A 21,597-nucleotide genomic window follows, 5' to 3' on the forward strand; every position below is an offset into this window, starting at 1 on the left:
GACCCAGGCCTCCTGGGGGGGATGGCTTTCATTCCCAAATGGAATTAGAATTCCTTTGATGTAACAAGACAGTAAAGTAATAATTCTTGTCATTTGTTGTGTGACCCCCCTGCAGAGTCGCATTTAACACTGCAGTTTAGGAATTGTGGCTGGCAGAACCGTGGCCCCCAGAAGGCCACATCCTAAACCTAGAACCTGTGAACACCTTACGTGATACTGCACATGGCAAAACAGCACTCTGCAGATGTGATTAAGTTGGGGTGTTTGAAATGGGGAGATTATTCTGGGTTATCTGGGTGGGCCCAGCCAATCATACAAGTTCTTAAAAGTGGAGAACCTTTTCCAGCTGGGTCAGAGGAATTCCACCATGTTCCTGGCTTTGAAGAGGGAGGAAGGGGCCACAATCAAAGGAATGCAGGGATCTTCCAGAAGCTGGAAAGGCACAGAAACAGATTCTCCCCTAGAGCTTCCAGAAGGAACCAGTCCTGTTGGGACTTCTATTTCCAGAGGAAACCAGTCCTGTTGGGACTTCTATTTGCAGATCTGCAAGAAAATAAATTGTGTTGCTTTAATATACTAAATCTGTGCTAATTTGGGCAGCAGTGGACAACTAGTGCATGAGTTATTCCTCTTTTACAAAGAGGAAACATGCTGTAAGGGGCCACCCAGCAATTAGCACAGCTGGGGTTACTCAGATCAAGTGCATGCAACTTCAGATAAGCCCTGGACCAGCAAGGAGTTCTGAAGCTCAGCTGCTTTTCAGGGCCTTCCCTGCCGGGCGCTGCGGCCCCTTTAAGAGCATGGGGCTTGGCCTGTGAGCGGTTGCCTGGATACCAGACTCCAAGCAGGGAGTTGCCCTGTGCCACTGAGGAGGTGAGTGTCTCATGGGTCCCAGCACCTCAGGGACTTTCCAGCCAGGTCCAGGCCCTTCCTGAGCCAAACAGACTCGGCTTCTGAAGACTGGAGCATGCATGTGATGGGCAAGGGGGGGCCTTAAAGAAGCATGTTCTTGATGGACAAGGGAGGCCTTGAAAGGGAAGAAATTGTCACCAGCCCAAGTCCCAGAGATGTACCGTGTCCTTTGTGCTGCTCAAGGAAAGAGGACAGGCATTGTTCACAGTAATTATAGCCGTATACGAAAATATGGTCTCTTCTTGAGGCAGAAAGAACAGGAAAAAGTTTAAAAGTTAATAGAAGACACAATGAGAGTGAAATTTGCTTTATTTATAGTTCAAATGTCAAAGCTCACTGAAAGAGGATCAGAGAGCATGTAATAAGGGCCTGTCTGAGTTCAGAGGAGAGAGCAGTGCAGGCTAGATTATCCACAGAAAGTTTCACTGAGAGAGGGTATCAGGGCAGGCTGGGTAAGAACAATTGAATCTTGAAGAAAGACAGAAGCAGGATCATGTTGGAGAGAGCAGGGGCTGGGGCGGGGGCGGGGGCAGGGCTGGGTTGGCAGGTTGGGCTGGGTTGGCAGGTGGGGCTGGCAGGTGGGGCTGGGGTGGGGCTGGGCTGGCAGGTGGGGTTTCCAGAGCCAGAGATGCCACTTAGGAGAGGGGGATGTTGGGCACAGGAAGGTGAACCAGACCTTGCCTGACACTCTGCTTTCTGCTGGATGGACTGGGATGCTTTCAGTAGGGACAGTGTGGAAGGAGGGCCAGACATCCATGGCTTTTGAAACCTCCTCAGCTTTGTGACCTTGGGCAAATTATTAGCATGTTGTTACTTATCTGGCATAGAAGAGGCACTTAATAGATGTTAGTCCCTTTATTTGGAGAGTAGCCCAACAATTATTTCAGAAACAGCAAAGTAACATAAAATAATCACTCCATTTGTTGAGCACTGATTGCATCATGTCATTTAACCCTTACAATGAGATGAGGTACTATTATTATTTCTCTTTCATATCTGAGGTAGAGAGAGATTTAAACTAACTTGTCCAAGGACATATTGCTGGTAAGTGACAAATAGGGGTCTGCAGCTAGCTCTTGATAAGCTGACATATTGAGAGAGGAATTTTTATTTATTTTTATTTTTATTGAGAAAAAATAAAATTTTTATTTTTATTGAGAAATCTTCATACACATACAGTCCATACAGGGTATACAATCAGTGGCTCACAATATCATCACATAGTTGTGTATTCATCACCCTCTCATTGACCACTAGTATTTCAATCTACTTAATTTTTTTACCCTTTATCCTCCCTATTATTTATTTATTTTATCTTTATTTTTTCACTTATCTGTCCATACCCTGGATATAAGGAGCATCAGATACAATATTTTCACAATAACCTGGTCACATTGTAAAAGCTATATTGTCATACAGTTTTCTTCAAGAATCAAGGCTGCTGGAACACAGTTCAACAGTTTCAGGCACTTCCCTCCAGCCACTCCAATTTACTATAGACTAAAAAGGGATAGCTATATGATATATAAGAATAACTTCCAGGATAACCAAGAGAGGAGCTTTTACAATGTGAATTGGCAGAATGCAGGATCTTAGAGGTAAGTACCTATCATTCATCTATAGGGTTGTCCTTACTGGGACACTGCTTGGAAGGAAATAATGTTGGATGGGTGGTGTCAATTTTAAAAAAGGAACAGTGAAAGCACTATGAGACTTGTTTTTTATAAATTGGTAATATTTGATATTTGTAGCTAATTTTTCAGGTTTTAGAAGAACGGTAATGATGTGATAGCTGAAAAATTAGCTAAAGTGTAAATTCCAAGTATTTGGAGGCATAATTTTTATTTTTCAGATAAAATGCGTCAGTGCTTTGAAACAGCACTCAACCAAAAGAATCTTTTGAGATTATATAAAGTGAACATTGTCATCTAAAGGAAATGGTGAAAGAAAAGAAAAAAGCCGACAAAAAAGGAGATAAGTTTGCCCGCTCTCCCTCCTCTCTCTCTGATTATCCAGAATATTCTAAACTGGATGGCAACACCCTTAGGCCAGAGAGTTCTCTAAGTGGTATCCCACAATTGGAAACACATCTCTACGAAATAGGACCCAAAAGAGATTCAAATAAAGAGAATCAGCCAAATGATGATGCCACTCACTATGAAGAGCCAGTTCTGACCAAACTCATAGTGGAAAGGTGATTTTAATGGGCGAATAGCTTTTAAGGCTCTGAATCAGTTATTTTTAAAAATGTTGTGCTAGTTTGCTAGCTGCTGGAATGCAATATACCAGAAACAGAATGGCTTTTTTAAAAGGATAATTTAATAAATTGCTAGTTTACAGTTCTAAGGCCAAGAAAATGTTCCAATTAAAACAAGTCTATAGAAATGTCCGATCAAAGGCATTCAGAAAAAGATACCTTGCTTCAAGAGGCTGATGAAGTTCAGGGTTTCTCTCTCAAGTGAGAAGGCACATGGTGAACACAGTCACAGTTTCTCTCTCATCTGGAAAGGCACATGGTGAACACGTCAGGGTTCCTTTCTCATCTGGAAGGGCACATGGTGGACACAGCATCATCTGCTAGCTTCTCCTGGCTTCCTGTTTCATGATGCTCCCCAGGAGGCGTTTTCCTTCTTACCTCCAGAGGTCGCTGGCTGGTGAACTCTGCCTCCTATAGCTGTGTCATTCTGCTCTGCTCACTGTGAATCTCCCATTCTCCAAAATGCTTCCTCTTTTATAGGGCTCCAGAAACTTATCAAGACCCACCCAAATGGTTGGAGATATGTTGTCACCTAATCCAGCTTAACAACCACTCTTGACTAAATCACATCTCCAGGGAGATGATCTGATTACAGTTTCAAACATACAGTATTGAATAGGGATTATTCTGCCTTTATGAAGTGGGATTTAGATTAAAACATGGCTTTTCTGGGGGACATACATCCTTCCAAACCAGCACAGTTGTCAAGCACATGACTCATGGACTTTAATCATCATCGCCACGTTTCACTCCCCACTCAGGACACAACCCCTCCTTGGAGCCATGTCTCAGGGTTGTGACGCCTTCCTTGCCTGAGGTCTCCTCTGGGGGCTGCTTTTGTTAAACTGCCTTTTCTTCAGCTATTCTGCTCTCTATTCTTTCTCTCCTGGCGATCTCTTCTCTTGGAGTCGCTTCACCTACCATCTTCCTAGATGATTCTCAAAGTCGATCTCTTTAGCACTGTTATCTCCTAGAGTTTCATGTTCAAAATTTTAATTCCCTCCTGGACTTTCCACTGGACTTCAAACTCCCTATGTCCAAAAGTAAAGACTACCATACCAGGAATACGATTTGGATTTGAATCTTGACTCTATGACATGAAGCCCATCATTGTACCTTTCTGAGCCTCAGGTTCATAACTGGGGAAGAAAAATGAGAATACCCTTCTTAGAAGGTTCCCCCGAATGTTTCTATTTCTCTCCCACCCGTTTGCTTCTGCATTTTTCCCTGTTTCTGTAAAGGCACCACCATCATCCTTCATGAATGGGCTTGAAGTCTTAGAATTCTCTTCATTCTCCCTGGTGCCTTTCCTATTTCTTTTTCTTCTTTGTTTCTCTTATTAATTCTTTCCCTTGTTCATTGAGTCTTTCCTTCATTCACTCTTGGCTGGGCTATTGGACTTGTTTCCTACGTGTCTCTCTCCCCAGGCCTACTGTACATGGCTCTGTTTGTATCATTCTCTGTATCAGTTATCTATTGCTATGAGACAAATTAGACCAAAACTTGGAAGCTTAAAATAGTAAATACTATTTCCTGTGGTTTCTGAGGGTCAGGAATCTGGGAAAGGCTTAGCTAGGCAGTATTGGGTCTGGCTCATGGGGGTATAGTCAAGATGCTGATCAGAGCTGCTGGCAGATCTGCTTCCAAATAGCTCCTTCCCATGACTGTTGACTTGCCTCGGCTCCTTGTCACGTGGACCTCTCCGTAGCGCTGTGCAAGTGTCCTCATGACACGGTGGCTGACTTCCCCCAGAGTGAGTGTTCCAGGAGAGAACAGCAGAAGCTGCTGCCTCTTTTATGACCTCTCTTGGAAGTCATGTTCCATAATTTCTGCAACATCCTGGTGGTTACCCTTGTCAGCCCTGTTCGCTGAGGGCTGGTTACCAGGGCTGTGAGAAATAGGAGGAGAGTGTCCCTAGGGGTCAATTGGACACTGTTTACCACATTCCCCTTCTTTAAAACCTTTCATTTTCTTCCATTGTCTATAGAATAAAACTCCTTATCCTGACACTCTGACCTCAGTCTACCTTTCTCTTCCCAAACAAGATCCCAGCCAGACTTCTCACAAATTCCAGATACTCCTTTCTTTGCTAACAAAGATTACCCTTCCTGGAATGTTTCTCTCTCATTTCTCTATGACCAAGTCCTACTCATTCTTCCAGGTCCAACATTTTCTACTAATTCTTTCCAGTAAGTGGAAACTTTTTTCAAAATTTCTTTTGCCTTTAAAGCCTTTCTACCATACCACTTAATTTTTATTATGTATCACTGCAATTTGTCTCATCTTTGTCACCAGGCTGAAAAGTCCCTGATTGCTGGGACTCTTAGGCCTGGTAAGGTGCTCAGTTGAGATTTATAGTTTGAATGCTATCAGCAGGTATTTGTTAATGTCCTGTTATGTAACAGCTCTAGGCTGGACACCATCAAGGGGTATTAAAAAGTATGAAATATGGTCTATATAGGCAGTATATCATTATGTTCTAAGATGTATTATCTTTAGAAAAACTCAGAGCAGAGTGTCATTGAGGTGTGCTGAATTAGTTTGGGGAGAGCGAATATTGCAGTGATCCAGCATGGGAACTGAAGGAGTTGAAGGGTGGAGCACATTCCTGTGAGGAGGATGCTACAAAGAGCACATAGGACCATGGATGGGTACTGGGGTGAGGGGAGGTATGAAGCTATTATAGATTCTTTAAGAAATCCTTTACATTTTTTAAATTCATTGTTTTGAATTACTGAAGTAGTACCTGGTCATTGTGACAAATGAATTAATGCAAAGCTGTCTTAAGAGTTAATCACCTCCCTCCACCACATTCCAATTTTACCCTTTCTGTTTCTGGGTTACCATAATCTCTCATTATACTAAAACCTTTGGGTTTTATAGGTAAATAATTACATCTTCAAATTAAAATAATTTTGCATCTCTTCACTTTTTTATGCTGATTATTTAAATTTCTTGACTTACTACACCAATTCAGACCTTCTAAAACAATAGGAGTAATGGCGTTAAAAGCAGGCATGCTGTTCATGGTCCTGATATTAATGGGATTTATTTCATTATTTCAGTCTTAAACATCGTATTTGCTGTTGTGCATTCATAAATAGACTTTATTGTGTTTAATTGGTTTCCTCATAGCACTACTTAGAATACTTTAGAAATGATAGCTGAATTTTGTCACGTATCTTTTTGGCATCTTGCTATAAACAGGTGGCTTTTCTTTCATTTGCTGATGTATTATGTATTAATTATCTGTCATATATTAATGTATTATGTTCATAAGTTTTCTAATGTTGACTCTTCTTGGGTTTTTGGACCGAACCCAACTTGACTGTGGCTGTCATTCCATTTGCTTGCCTCTTTGTCACCTGGAGAGCCTGGAGGTGAGGGGAGTGCTAAATCACACATCACCTCTCATCATCCACCAGGTCTGGGTGCTGTTCTTGATACTTCCACAATATATTTACACCTTCCATTTCCCTCCACTCCCACTGCTAACATTCCCGCAGTTATCTCACCCACATAAGCACTCACTGGACAGTTACAATAGCCTCCTATCTTGTCTCCCTACAATTAAGTTCCACACCCCAGCAGCTGGAGTGATCTTTTTAAGAGATAAATATGGTCTTGTCCAACTCTCAGCTCTGCTTTCTGCTTTGTGAACTTGAGATGTCAGGCTTTTTTCTGCCTCAGGGCCTTTGCATTTGTGGATCCCTCTGCCTGGGATCTCCTTGCATGGTTCTTCTCATGGCTGCCTGGTTTCACATCCTGCAGGTCTCAGTATGACTGTGGTGTCCTCACAGAGGCCTTCAGCGTGCGGACAGTAGCTTTCTGCTACTTACCGCTCAGCCACATGACCTGATCACTTCACAGAATTTGAGCATGGTCTAAAATTACCTTGTTCACTTGTTTCCTTTTTATTTTGTCTCCCCCCAGTGTACTGTAAGCTCCTAAGGGCAGAGTCTTCCATTCTCGTCCTCAGCTCTGCACCCCGTTCATGAAAGAGGCACATATAGTGACATAGGGGTGGGGGATGTTGAGTGAATGAATGAGTATGAGATGTTATTTGTACCTCATCATTGATGTTAGTTATATACTTAATCCATGGCCAATTGGGTTTATTCACATGAGTTGTTATTTTGAGCTTTATTTCTTTGCAGCTACGAAGGGGGAAAAGTCCGTGGTTTGTATGAGGGAGAAGGCTTTGCAGTCTTTCAAGGAGGTTGTACCTACCACGTGAGTGATTTATGTCTTGGGAGCCGGCAGGGCAGAGAGGAATGTGGGTGTGACAATTTTAGATTTGTATATTCAGTAAAGTTCACTGATTTCTCAAAAGAAATTGGAAATACTTCATGCTGATTATTTTTTGAGCCCTGATTTTGTACTTAAGGTAGAAATATGGCTCAGTATAACTAAAGTGGTCATTTAGATGTTTCTTTAAATTCTTTTGGATATAGTACACCTGGGAGTGGAATTACCAGGTGCTATGATAGTCCCATGTTTAACTTTTTTGAGGAACCTGCAAACTGTTTCCCACCGCAGCTGCTCTATTTTACATTCCCACGGCAATGCAGCAATCTGTTTCACCAAGCCCTCCAGGTGATTCTGGCACCTGGTAGAGTGTGAGAACCACTGAGTTAGGGTTCTATCTATATAGTCTCACACTGGTCTTGGTTCTCCTTCACCTACCCTGCCTCTTAAAAGGTGTTTCTATGAAAGTACTGGGCATGTGTGTTATGTTTTGCTCTGATTGCATTTAGACAGTCAGAGGTGTAAAGTTTTTAGCGACTAGTTCCTATGTATAAACAATAGACACTCTAAATGTAAACCGAAATATTTTTAGCTATACTGCCAACCTATATAGTGTGCTAGCAAGGGAAAACAAAATAAGTTTTATAAATGGAATAATTTCTGATGTTCAGGTAATGATTTTCTAAAAAATTACGTATTGAGGTGAAATGCACATAACAAAACAACACTTGGGTTATTTCCACCATTTGGCTATTGTGCAGATCATGGTTTTAATCAGCTATACCTCGTGTACTAATCAAAAAAAAATCCTTAGATGTTGAAAGGCAAAACCAAAAATATATAAAGTCTTTTGAAATAAAGAATTTTCTATCGCTTAATTAGGGCAGAAGGCTTGCATTGAATTTGCAACTCATTTTTTTAACCGCTTGGGGTAGGTTTTAGAGACTTGAAATTTTTTGGACCTCTCCCCAGATTCTTTTTATAACAGGATGGACTACAGTCCTGTGTGAGCTTGAATAGTGCTCTACTGACATTACTGACTGCGTAAGCATGCGTCTTCATGCATGCGTAAGGGGGAATAAGGCTCCAGTCCAAGGGCTGAAACCCGGGTCGGCAGCTGTGGTGTAAACAGTCACGTTCTAAGGGATTTCACTGTTGCTTTGCTTCAAAGGGTATGTTTTCAGAAGGACTCATGCATGGACAAGGGACTTACATCTGGGCTGATGGATTGAAATATGAGGTAAAGCCTATACTAAATTATAGTTTCAGACTGTAATTTTGAATATTAATGGTCAGGAATCCATAATTAAACATACTGTTTACAAAAAAAAAGTAATTCAGCACATTGGTTAAAAAAAAAAATCACAGAATGAAAGACTAAGGGAAAAGGTGAATAGTATCTCCAGATTACACCGGGCCCCTGGTGACTGCTGTTACCAGTGTGGAGGTTCCGGTGTCTTCTGTGTATTCTGTGCATGGACAAGCACGCCTTCCTGAAGTTAGCCCCTCCTATTTAAAAAAAAAACACAAACAGGTAATTATATACTTCCAGCCAGTGGCCTGTATTTAAGGTTTCTGAGCCCTTAGCAATTTTCTAGAGTCCCCTCTGGGTGTTTGTCTCTGAAAACTCACTTTCCATTCGGTCTTGGGTGGGGGCGTTAGATTGAAGGCACAGAACTGCCTGCACCAGCCCAGTTAGAAGTTCTATGGGCAGGATTTTAGTGCTCACCAAATACTTAAAATAGTATTTACTATTTTAAGCATCTTCAGGCAGGTCAGCTTGCCCTCGTGGGATCTGGTTGGCAATCAGGTCGCTTCTCGTGCTGGCCAGGCTGTACCATCTTTCCCTTTTTCTTGGCCGACTGGCAGCCTCCAGTGAATTCACATTCCTGGAAGAGAATCTGATGGCTGGCTGGTTGACTAGTGCATTGTACTCTGTGCTCCCCTCTTAGTAGGTACCCTGGGCCTGAGCAGAGCAGATTCTCTAGAAGGTGCCCATGGCCAGGCTGTTAGTGACTGCCATGTCTGCAGAGTATTTTGATGACTACAGGCAGAAAGAAGGGTTAACCTCAATGACTACTAAGCCTGGCAGATCATCAGAATCTCCTGGAACCTTTGCACCCCAGTCAATTAGCCTCCTCAGAGGTAGGTTCCAAGAATATGTCTTTTTTTTAAAGTTCCCAAGATCAGGACTAGAAGCTGCCACTTGTTGAAGTCATCAGTCTTGCTTCTTGGAGCTCAGTCTACACACAGCCTTACAGATCTTTTATTCTGCCGCGCTTCTCCCAGAGGAGATTGCAGTGAGAGCAGATGGCAAATGGAGACAAGGAAAGTGGGGAAGGAGGGAGAAATTTCAGGGTTTCCACAGGAGGAAATCAAGGAGTAGTATCTGTAGCCAGGGAGGGATACAGAACACAGCCCACAGGGTTAGGGGTTTCCCCACTGACTTCTCACTGACACTTTTAGGACCATTTTGCCTTAGGGGGACTTCGTGAAGAACATCCCCATGAACCACGGCGTGTACACGTGGCCAGATGGCAGCACCTATGAAGGGGAAGTCATCAGTGGCATGAGGAACGGGTTTGGTATGTTCAAGTGCAGCACACAGCCTGTGTCCTACATTGGCCACTGGTGCCACGGCAAGAAACATGGGAAGGTAGGTGAGGCAGACGTGGGGTTCCTAAAAGGCAGCCCCCCATCTGTGGACAGACTGTACAGACAACAAAGGTGGAAAGTGGGGGTCTGCTAATGGTAGATTCACCTTTTTTTAAATTTTACTTTTATTGACAAAATGTAACTAAATACAAACATGAACATTCTTAACATTTGAACGTTCCGTTCTTGGTATATAATCAATGACTCAAAATACCATCACATAGTTGTATATCATAGTTGTATATTCATCACCGTGATCATTTCTTAGAATATTTGCATCACTCCAGAAAAAGAAATAAAAAGAAAAAAGAAAAAAACCTCATACATACCATACCCTTTACCCCTCGCTCTCACTGACCACTAGTATTTCTATCTATCCAATATATATATATACATATTTAATTTTAACATTTTCCCCCATTATTTATTTATTTTTAATCCATATGTTTTCTGTCCTTACTGTAGATAAAAGGAGCAAGACACAAGGTTTTCATAATCACACAGTCACGTTACAAAAGCTAGAGTATACTCACTTTTAACTTAGGCTGCTAATTTGCCTTTACTTTGCCTTTGTGTAGGATAAAATATTATAGCAATGTCTTTAGTAAATGTCATAAGACAAGAAAAAATCTATTATAATCATTACAGACTGAGGATTAAAATTGGAACATATCACTGCAGGGTGTTATTCTAAAGTCTGTTACTTTCCTGAAGCTTGCAAGTGCCCAGTATTCATGTGTGATTTCTTAATTGGGAACTCTTTTTTTTTTAAATAATTTATAAATTTTCTACTAAGATAATATTGTTAAATCCAGAAAAGTAAATGGATGGCTTCAGCGAAGGAGAGGTTGGGCAAGATGGCATCATAGTGAGGTGTGGAATTTAGTTTGTCCTCTACTACAGCTACTAAATAGCCAGGAGCTATATGGAACAACTGTTGGGGGCACTTTGGTGACTGGGCACACATTATACACTAGTCTAGAATAGTGTAACAGCTGAGATCCCACACAAAACTATAAGTCTCCCAAGGCTTGGAGGCCGGTACCCCTCCCACATGAGCATGGCAGGCTGGTTCCCTGAGGGAAAAAGAAACAATCTACTAGGAGCAAGGAAGGTAGCTCAATGGAGCTCCAATTGTGGAATTAAATTCGGACTGCTGAAGAACTGGGACTTCTGGGCCAAGATGGTGGCTTAACAACATGTGCATTTTAGTTCATCCTCCAGAACAACTACTAAATAACCAGAAACAGCACAGAGCAGCTCCTTGGGCCATGTCAGTGACCGGACACACAGCATACCCCTGTCTGGACCAGCTGGATCAGCTGCGAGCCCCCCGCCACCAACTGTGAGTTCCCCAAGCTGCAGCGGCCGGCACCCCTTCTCCACAGGCTGCTTCCAGATGGGAAGGGAAAGAGCCTTTACCAGCAGCAGGGGCTGAGTCCAACCAAATGCCAATTGTGGAATTAATTAACAAATTCTGATTACTAAAAATAGGCCCCCAGCTCAGGTGAACCTGGTCAAAGCAGAGGTAGCTCATTTTTGCCCTGGTGCCAAGGGGGCAGGGCTGACAGAAAAAGAAAAAAAAAAAAAGAAGGAAACAGAGGTTTTTGTGGCTGTGTTTCTATAAAGGCTTGACTGCCTTTGGATACAGCGGCAGGGCTTCTTAGGCTGCAACTGCTCCAGGCATAGTCAGAAACAAGCTCGTTTGAGAGCTTGTCTAGAGCCTGTGCCTTCCCTAGGGGAGGGGTGAAGCCCAACTCAGGTGGAATCCTTCCCTCAAGAATTTCAGACCCCAGGGCTTGGTAATTTGAAGCCATTAAAATGAGCCTACAACCTCTCCTCTGTCTCCACCATGCCCCCAGCAGGGAGAGTCTGCCAAAGTTAAAGATATCGCATCATCTTATGCTGGTGGGACCTGCAGTCAGACAAGCGCCACATACTGACTGGGCAGGAAAAGAAAACCAGAGCCCAGAGACTTCATGGGAAAGTCTTTCAACCTGCTGGGTCTCACCCTCAAGGAAAACCAACACAGGCGATTCTTTCCTCCTCATAGGAGGCCAGTTTGGTCTGGGAAAATCCAGCTGGGGTCTATAATACCTGTGTAGACCCTCCTCAGGTGTGGGGGGAAAGGCACCATACAAGCAGGGCAAGAAACAAGAAAACAAGAACTGAAAAATTCTCCTCTGTTAAACAAAACCTAAGCTAGAGGTCCAGAAAAAGCTGAACTGAATGTCAAAGGACAGAGAGACAACAAATTCATCCAACAAGAAAACCCTAGGTAAAAGAAGTGAAAGCAATCTCCAGAATAAACTAATTAAGGTAATTAAATGCCTAGACCCCAGCAAAAAATAATAAATCACACTAGGAAAATTGAAGATATGGCCCAGTCAAAGGAACAAACCAACAATTCAAATGACATACAGGAACTGAAACAATTAATTCAGAATATACTAACACACATGGAAAACCTCATCAAAAACTAAATCAATGAATTGAGGGAGGATATAAAGAAGGCAAGGAATGAACAAAAAGAAGAACTCAAACGTCTGAAAAAGCAAATCACAGAACTTATGGGAATGAAAGTCATGGTAGAAGAGATGAAAAAAACAATGGAAACCTACAAATGGTAGATTTCAAGAGACAGAACATAGGATTTCTGAACTGGAGGATGGAACATCTGAAATCTGGCAAGAAAAAGAAAATATAGGGAAAAAAATGGAAAAATATGAATTGAAGGACAATATGAAGCGCATGAATATACATGTTGTGGGTGTCCCAGAAGGAGAAGAGAAGTGAAAAGGAGGAGAAAAACTAATGGAGGAAAATATCACTGAAATTTTCCCAACTCTTATGAAAGACTTAAAATTACAGATCCAAGAAATGCAGCATACCCCAAAGAGAATAGATCCAAATAGACATACTCCAAGACATTTACTATCAGAATGTCAGAGGTCAAAGAGAAGAGAGAATCTTGAAAGCAGCAAGAGAAAAGCAATCCATCACATACAAGGGAAGCCAATAAGACTATGTGTAGATCTCTCAGCAGAAACCATGGAGGCGAGAAGACAGTGGGATGATATATTTAAATTATTAAAAGAGAAAAACTGCCAACCAAGAATTCTCTATCCAGCAAAATTGTCCTTCAAAAATGAGGAGAAATTAAAACATTTTCAGACAAAAAATCACTGAGAGAATTCGTGACCAAGAGACCAGTTCTGCAAGAAATGCTAAAGGGAGCACTAGAGACAGATACGAAAAGACAAAAGAGAGGCGTGGAGAAGAGTGTAGAAAGGAAGACTATGAGTAAAGGTAAAAAGAAGGAAAATTCAATATGACATATAAAACCCAGAAGGCAAAATAGTAGAAGAAAGTACTACCTGTGCAGTAATAACACTAAGTGTTAATGGATTAAACTCCCCAATCAAAAGACATAGACTGGCAGAATGGATTAAAAAGCAGGACCCATCTATATGCTGTCTCTACTCAAAGAATATGATGGCAAGGACACAAATGGACATTTGCACACCAATGTTTATAGCAGCATTATTTACAATTACCAAGAGATGGAAACAGCCAAAATGTCCATCAACAGACAGGTGGCTAAACAAACTGTGGCATATAATATTATGCAGTTGTAAGTCAGAATAAAGTTATGAAGTATGTAATAACATGGATGGACCTTAAGGACATTATGCTGAGTGTGATTAGCCAAAAACAAAAGGACAAATACTGTACGGTCTCACTGCTATGAATTGACATTAGTGAATAAAACTTGGAGTATTTCATTGGTAACAGAGACCATCAGGATGTAGAAATAGGTTAAGATATTGTGTAATTGGAGCTGAAGGGATACAGATTGTGCAACAGGACTGAATATAAAAACTCAGAAATGGACAGCACAATATTACCTAACTGTAAAACAATTATGTTAAAACACTGAATGAAGCTGAATGTGGGAATGATAGAGGGAGGAGGGCTGGGGGCATAAATGAAATCAGAAAGAAAGATGGACGATAAAGATTGAGATGGTATAATCTAGGAATGCCTAGAGTGTATAATGATAGTGACTAAATGTACAAATCTAAAAAATGTTTTTGCATGAGGAAGAACAAAGGAATGTTATTAGTGTAGGGTGCTGAAAATAGATGGTAATTAATATTTTAAAATTTCAACTTATGTGTGAGACTAAAGCAAAAAATGTTTATTTGATACAAAATTTATACTTTGACTAGTGCATCTCCTAATGTAACTTATGTAGACAGCTTAATTGAACACCATGAGCACATGGAACCTTGAGTAGGACATGAGATTTTGTTGGTTTGTCCAGATGATGCCCAATGAACCCCAGAGTGATTTGATCAGTGAGTAGAAAAGTATTTGCAAAGTCCCCTTTGGGGAATGGTGAGAACGAGGGAAAATTTAACCTCCCCAAGTGGAATTCTTGATATTCTCACAAGCAGTGTGGATAACCAAAGCTATAGGCTGAGCCCCCAGTCTTGAGGTTTGTTCATATGAAACTTATCCCCACAAAGGATAGGTCAAGCCTACTTAAAATTAGGCCTAAGAGTCACCCCCAACAGAACCTCTTTTGGTGCTCAGATGTGGCCTCTCTCTCCAGCCAACACAGCAAGCAAAATCACCACCCTCCCCCATCTACGTGGAACATGACTCCCAGGGGTGAGGACCTTCCTGGCAACGTGGGACAGAAATCCCAGAATGAGCTGAGATTCAGCATCAAGGGATTGAGAAAAACTCTAGAATGAGCTGAGACCAGCATCAAGGGATTGAGAAAACCTTCTAGACCAAAAGGGGGAAGAGTGAAATGAGACTAAGTGTCAATGGCTGAGAGATTCCAAATAGAGTTGAGAGGTTATCCTGGAGGTTATTCTTATGCATTAAGTAGATACCACCTTGTTATCCAAGATGTAATGGAGAGGCTGGAGGGAACTGCCTGAAAATGCAGAGCTGTGTTCCAGTAGCCATGTTTCTTGATGATGACTGTATAATGATATAGCTTTCACAGTGTGACTGTGTGATTGTGAAAACCTTGTGTCTGATGCTCCTTTTATCTACCTTGTCAACAGATGAGTAGAACATATGGAATAAAAATAAATAATAAGGGGAACAAATGTTAAAATAAATTTAGTTTGAAATGCTAGTGATCAATGAAAGGGAGGGGTAAGGGGTATGGTATGTAAAATTTTTTTTTCTGTTTTTGTTTTATTTTTCTGTTGTCTTTTTATTTCTTTTTCTGAATTGATGCTAATGTTCTAAGAAATGATCATGATGATGAATATGCAACTATGTGATGATACTGTGAATTACTGATTATATGTGTAGAACGGAATGAGCATATATTAAGAATGTGTGTGTTTCTTTCTTGTAATTTTTTTTTAATTAATAAAAAATAAAAAAAAAATTCAGACTGCTGAAAACAGGCCCTGAGCACAGAATTAGCACTAAAGGAACCAGGAATTTTTGCCTTGGCAGAGAAGGAACAGGGCTGGTGGGAAAAAAGAAAAACAGAGACTTTTTGAGGTGGACAGCACAAAATACTGTAAAAAGGGCTGGGCTCCAAGTAAAAGGGGGCATATAGAGCCATGTACCAACTCTAGCTCTTGTTTAGCAAGTTTGGGGAGCTGGGGTCCAGCTCTGAAAAGGCTTTTTTTCCCCTCTCTTTCTCTCTCTTTTTTTTTTTGTTTCTTAAACCGCTTATTAGATAGAACTGGGAGCATTCTCAGGCTGCAGCACCACCCCAGGCAGGGGCCGAATTAAGGCATATCTGAGAGACAAAGTAACTGGTCAAGTGAATGGAGAAAATTCCCTACAAGGTGTATCTTTTCCAAGAAAAGGGTGGCAGGGCCCAGCTCAAGTGGAGGCTCTCCTTAAAGGAGTTCAGTCCCCAGGGGTGGGAAAACAGAAGTAATTTAAGTCCTCCTCCTAAGTCAACCTCTATCTCAGTTACAAAACTGGCAGGGAGATGCTGCTAAGAAATAAAGGCACCACATCACTTTGTGCTGATGGGAAGCTGTGGGCTGACAAGCGCCACATGCTGGGCAGGATAGAAAAAGCACAGAGTCTAGAGGCTTCATAGGAAAGTCTGACAACCTGCTAGGTCTCACCCTTAGGGAAAGTTGAAACTGGTTACATCCTCCTCCTGAAACATGGGCCTCTCTAGTCTTGAGAAAGAAAAATGAAGTGGGAGGTCCTCACTGTATCTGACTTTAAAGCAAAGCATATTAACAAAGCTACAGGGTCAAAACAGCCTGATACTGGCTTAAAGGTAGATATACTGACCAATGGAATAGAATTGAGTGTTCAGAAATAGACCCGCTTATCTAAGGACAATTAATCTTTGATAGAGCAGTCAAGCCAACCAGCTGAGTTACAGCAGCCTCATCAATAAATGGTGTTTGGAGAACTGAATATCCAAATGCAAAAGAATGAAAGAGGACCCATATCTCACATCCTATACAAAAATTAACTCAAAATGGATTAAAGACCTAAACATTAGAGCTAAGACCATAAAACTTTTAGAAGAAAATGTAGGGAAATATCTTACAAATTTTGTAATAAGAGGTGGTTTCCTAGACCTTACACCCAAAGCACGAGCAATGAAAACAGAAATAGATAAATGGGATCTCCTCAAAATTAAACATTTGTGCATCAAAGAACTTTGTCTGGAAAGTAAAAAGGGCAGCCTATGCAATGGGAGACAATATTTGGAAAACACATCAAATAAGGGTTTACTATCTAGAATATATAAAGAGATTTTACAACTCAACGACAAAAAGACAAACAACCCAATTTAAAAATGGGCAAAAGACATGAATAGACATTTTTCATAAGAGGAAAAACAAATGGCTAAAGAGCATATGAAAAGATACTCCACTTCACTGGCTATTAGGGAAATGCAAATCAAAACCATATGAGATGTCATCTCACATCAGAATGGCCATTATATATATATGAAAAAAAGACAAGTGCTGGAGAGGATGTGGAGAAAAAGGTGCACTTATTCACTGTTGGTATGAATGTAGAATGGTGCAACCACTCTGGAAGGCAGTTTGGTGGTTCCTCAGGAAGCTAAGTAACGAATTGTCATATGATCCAGCAATCCCATTACCAGGTATATATTCAGAGGAATTGAAGGCAGTGACACAAACTGACATTTGCATGCCCATGCTTATAGCAATATTATTCACAATTGCCAAGAGATGGAAGCAGCTCAAATGTCCATCAATGGATGAATGGCTAAACAAGCTGTAGTATATACATACAATGGGATATCGTGCAGCTGTAAGACGATTTACATCATGAAACATTTAACAACATGGATGGACCTTGAGGACATTATGCTGAGTGAAATTAGCCAGAAACAAAAGGATAAATACTGTATGGTTTCACTATTATGAACTAAAATTAATAAGTGAACACAGGTTATGAGGAGATAGAAAAAGAGTACAGAGTGGGCATTTGGTGCTGAAGGAGTACAGAATGTGCAACAGGATTGATTGTAAAGTTTCAGAAATGGATAGCCCAATACTATCTGATGGCAGCACAGTAATATAAGTATACCGAATTAAGGCTGAATGTGAATACGGTTAAGGGGGAAGGGCTTGGGGCATATATGACACCAGAAGGAAAGAGAGGATGAAGATTGAGATAGTATAAATTAGGAATGCCTAGAGTAGATAATGATGGTGATTAAATGTACAGGTGTGTTTTTGCATGAGGAAGAACAAATGAATGCCAGCATTGCAAGGTGTTGAAATTGGGATGGTATATAGGAAAATAAAATCAATGCAAGCTAGGGTCTATAGTTAACAGTAATATTATAATATGCTTTCATTGAATATAACAAAGGCAATATGCCAAAACTAAATGTCAATAAACAGGATATGGGAGAGGGGTATGGGATTCTTTGTGGAGGAAAAGGAAATGTCATATAGATTGTGGTGGTGAAGGCATAGCTATGTGATTCTACCAGAAACAACTGATTTTTAAACTTAGGTTGGATTGTATGATGTATAGATAAAACTGTTAAAAAATGAACAGAGAGATTGAAAGAAAAGTAAATGGATGGAGCCGGATGTATAATTTAAAAGCTCCACAGAAATCAATGCCTCCAACTCGGGTAGCGCTCTACAGAAGATGAGGTTAAAGGAAGAAGCAGATCTGGGACCAGTGCTAAATAATCTGTAAATTCTGGCTAAAGATATCTTTTTACTGTAACAGTCCAAGAAATGAAATTCATCTTCTGTTTTACTTCTGCAGAGCCCTGGTCTATGTGTTGATTTTCCTTTATAAATAAAACTACCAGATGGTATAAAAGTGGAATGAAAATTCCTTTCATGAGGTAGATGCCAGAGTTATTGGAAGTCAACCAGAATGCCTGTGAGAAACCACGATGGATTTCTATAGCCTGTACATGAAGGAAAATCTGATGTTAGAGTTGCAAAGGGAATTAGACCTCTAATTCAAACTTCGTCCTTAACAGAGGCAGGCCAAGAGAGTTAGGTGAGGGTTAGCGGAGGCAGCTCACACCGTGTTGAACTGGCAGGAGCCAGTTAGGCTGGCCTGAGCACCCTGACCTCTCCAGCTGCTCTGTCCTCCTTTTATTAAAGGAAGAGCTCCTTAGGGCCTCACAGAGATCACCTTACCCTCCTACTTTATCAGAACTAGACTGTCGTGTTGGGTTGGGCTGTGGTTTGTTTGTTTTTTAGCTCATAGCAGAACAGTTGAGACAAGTTGGAGGGATTGAGTGAGGTGATTTCTAGATATAGGCACTTGACAGCTGCAGGAAGGAGCAAGATAGCCTGATAATAAGGAAGAAGATAGAAAATCACATGTACACACAAAGAGATAAAATAAGTGGAAAAGCTAGTAATTTGAGGCTGTTCAGTGTAGATCCAAATCTGTACAGAGGCTAGTGCCAATCCCTTAAAAGCGTCAAGAAAAAGCTACACTGAATTTACTTACAGTCTGAGGCAATAAAATAAGATATCAAAATGGATAAAACAAAAATGGTTTTGTACATAAAAGACATTGACCTTACGTTACATGGAAGATGCTGCTTTTCACTTTAGGCGACTGCAAAGCAGGATTTTTGAGGTACTCATCTGATCAGTGGTTGCTGAAGCATACACTGGATGTGGGCCTTGAGGTGGCCACCTCGCTATTAAAGAGTAATTGCCTTGGACATTATCTTACTCTCCCTTGATGGAGACTTTACTGTTTCTTAATTGCAAACTAGAAGCATAACATGAATTTTATGTCTTGCCTAAGCATGACATTGATTTCTACATAATTTATACTTAAGTTCATTTGTTTTTATCTTTAAATATTTTTAAAAAATTGATTTATGGAGGCCAATTTTTAAAATCATATTATTTGTTTTAGGGCTCCATTTACTACAATCAAGAGGGCACCTCGTGGTATGAGGGAGACTGGGTGTACAACCTCAAAAAGGGCTGGGGAATCAGATGGTAGGTGTGGCTGCCAATGTTGGGGTGTGGGTGGCACAAGCTTGTGGACTCCAGTGGGGATCAGTTAGGCTATTTAAAGATAAGGGGCAGACATCGCAGAGAATGACACATTGCCTGTGTAGGCAGGTGGAAAATTTAACTTAACCCAAGATACTGTCCATAGCAATGAAAATAGTCTACTGGAAAATTTAGAAAAATATCATACATATTAAATGATGTCTAATGCTGCTTCACTTTATTACATGTAGAAACTGTCTTTCTTTGTTCTATAATCATTAATCTCTATCTTTTGCTTAGTTGTATGTTGACACATTTGCTTGATTAATAGATTAAGCAGATGGAGTGAAATATTCTAAGGATATTAGATAAAATAAATTCCTGAAAGCAAAAATTTGAAAAAAAAAATGGTACAGGCACAAAGTTTGGATTTCTAAAAGGGTGTTCAGGTAGAAAGTTCAGAATAAAGTATTAAAAACTAAGTGTGGAATATGAGATAACTGTTTTTAATCTGTTTATTTTTTCCTAGTTACAAATCTGGGAATATATATGAAGGTCAGTGGGAAAACAATATGCGCCATGGGGAAGGGAGGATGCGGTGGCTGACAACAAATGAAGAGTACACTGGTCATTGGGAAAAGGGGATCCAGGTGCCATGTGACTTTTTTCTTCTTTAGTCTGTTGATATGTTGAATTACACTGATTGATTTTTAAATGTTGAACCAACTTTGCATTTCTGGGATAAACCCTATCTGGTCATAATGATATTATCCTTTTTAGTAAATTGATGGATTTTAATCAGTTTGCTGATATTTTGCTGGGAATTTTTATATCTGTATTCATGAGGGATATTGACCTACAGTACTTTTTTCCTTACAATGTCTTCATCAAGTTTTAATAATTGGAGAAGTGTTGACCTCATAAAGTGAGTTAGGAAATGTTCCCTTCCCTTCAGTTTTCTGGCAGAATTAGTAAAATTGGTATTACTTCTACCTTAACTGTTTAGTAGAATATACCAATGAAGCCATCTGGGCCTGGAATTGTCTTTGTTCAAAGGATTTAATTATGAATTTAATTTGTTTAGTAGATAGAGTGCTATTCATATTATTTATTTCTTCTTGAGTGAGCTTTGGAAGTTTGTATTATTCAAAGAATTTGCCCTTTTCATTTTCATTATTAAATTTATTTACATAAAGTTATTCATAATATTTCCTTGTTATCCTTTTAATGCCTGTAGAATCTGTAGTGATGTTCCCTTTCTCCTGATCCTAATAATTTGTGTTTTTCTCTGTTAGTCTTGCTAGAGACATATTGGTTTTTGTTGTTGTTGTTTTTTAAATCTTCTCAAAGAGCCAGCTTTTAGTTTCATTTATTTCTCAGAGGTTTTTTTTTTTAATCAGTTTTATTTTTGTTTGTTTGTTTGTTTTTTTTGCATGGGCAGGCACTGGGAATCAAATCAAACCAGGATCTCTGGCATGGCAGGTGAGAATTCTGCCATTGAGCCACCGTTGCACCGCCCTTTCTTGGAGACTTTGTTTTCAGTTTAATTTGTAACTGCTCTTGGTCTTACCTTTGTTTAATTTGCTTTTCTTTTCCTAGAGTCTTAAGATGGTAGCTCAGATAACTTGAGACCTTTTTTCTTTTCTAATATAAGCATGTTGTATTCTTATTTTTCATTTAAGAGTTGCTGTAGCTGTATTCCACTAATTTTGATATATTTTGACTTTGTTTTTTTAGTTCAAAATATGTTCTAATTTTCTTGTGACATCATCTTTGGCCATGGGTTATTTAGAAGTATGTTGTTTGATTTCCGATATCTTTCCATTATTGATCTTTTTTAACTTTGCTGTTGTTAGAGAGCATACTTTGTATTATTTCAGTTCTTTTAAATATGTTGAGGTTTATTTTATAGCCAAGAATATGGTCTATCTTAATGAATATTCTGTGTATTTCTGCCTTTGTTGGGTAGAGTGTTCTGTAGATGTCAAGTTGGGTGATATTGTTATTCAGTGTCTTCTATATTGTATTAATTTTCTGTCC

At 40.1% G+C, this 21,597-nt stretch overlaps 1 protein-coding gene across 6 annotated transcripts in view; it reads left to right on the plus strand.

Annotated features, from left to right (window-relative positions):
* The first annotated feature begins 763 nt into the window (after positions 1 to 763).
* RSPH10B (radial spoke head 10 homolog B) overlaps positions 764 to 21,597 on the plus strand; it is a 67,688-nt gene continuing 46,854 nt past the window's right edge. For 2 of the 6 annotated variants that reach the window (XR_013167787.1, XM_077140576.1), the window contains exons 1-7: positions 764 to 873; positions 2,765 to 3,106; positions 7,327 to 7,402; positions 8,589 to 8,657; positions 9,900 to 10,073; positions 19,475 to 19,560; positions 20,087 to 20,207. Coding sequence is in view for 5 of the 6 variants with exons in the window: in XM_077140576.1 (XP_076996691.1) it covers positions 2,850 to 3,106; positions 7,327 to 7,402; positions 8,589 to 8,657; positions 9,900 to 10,073; positions 19,475 to 19,560; positions 20,087 to 20,207 (783 nt within the window). In the remaining variant the exon portion in view is untranslated. Of the gene's footprint in view, positions 874 to 2,764; positions 3,107 to 7,326; positions 7,403 to 8,588; positions 8,658 to 9,883; positions 10,074 to 19,474; positions 19,561 to 20,086; positions 20,208 to 21,597 lie in introns of those variants that run through there. The other 4 variants (XM_077140572.1, XM_077140574.1, XM_077140575.1 and 1 more) reach the window with 4 other exon arrangements.

The sequence above is a fragment of the Tamandua tetradactyla genome, chromosome 23 (assembly GCF_023851605.1).
Source record: "Tamandua tetradactyla isolate mTamTet1 chromosome 23, mTamTet1.pri, whole genome shotgun sequence".
NCBI lineage: Eukaryota > Metazoa > Chordata > Mammalia > Pilosa > Myrmecophagidae > Tamandua > Tamandua tetradactyla.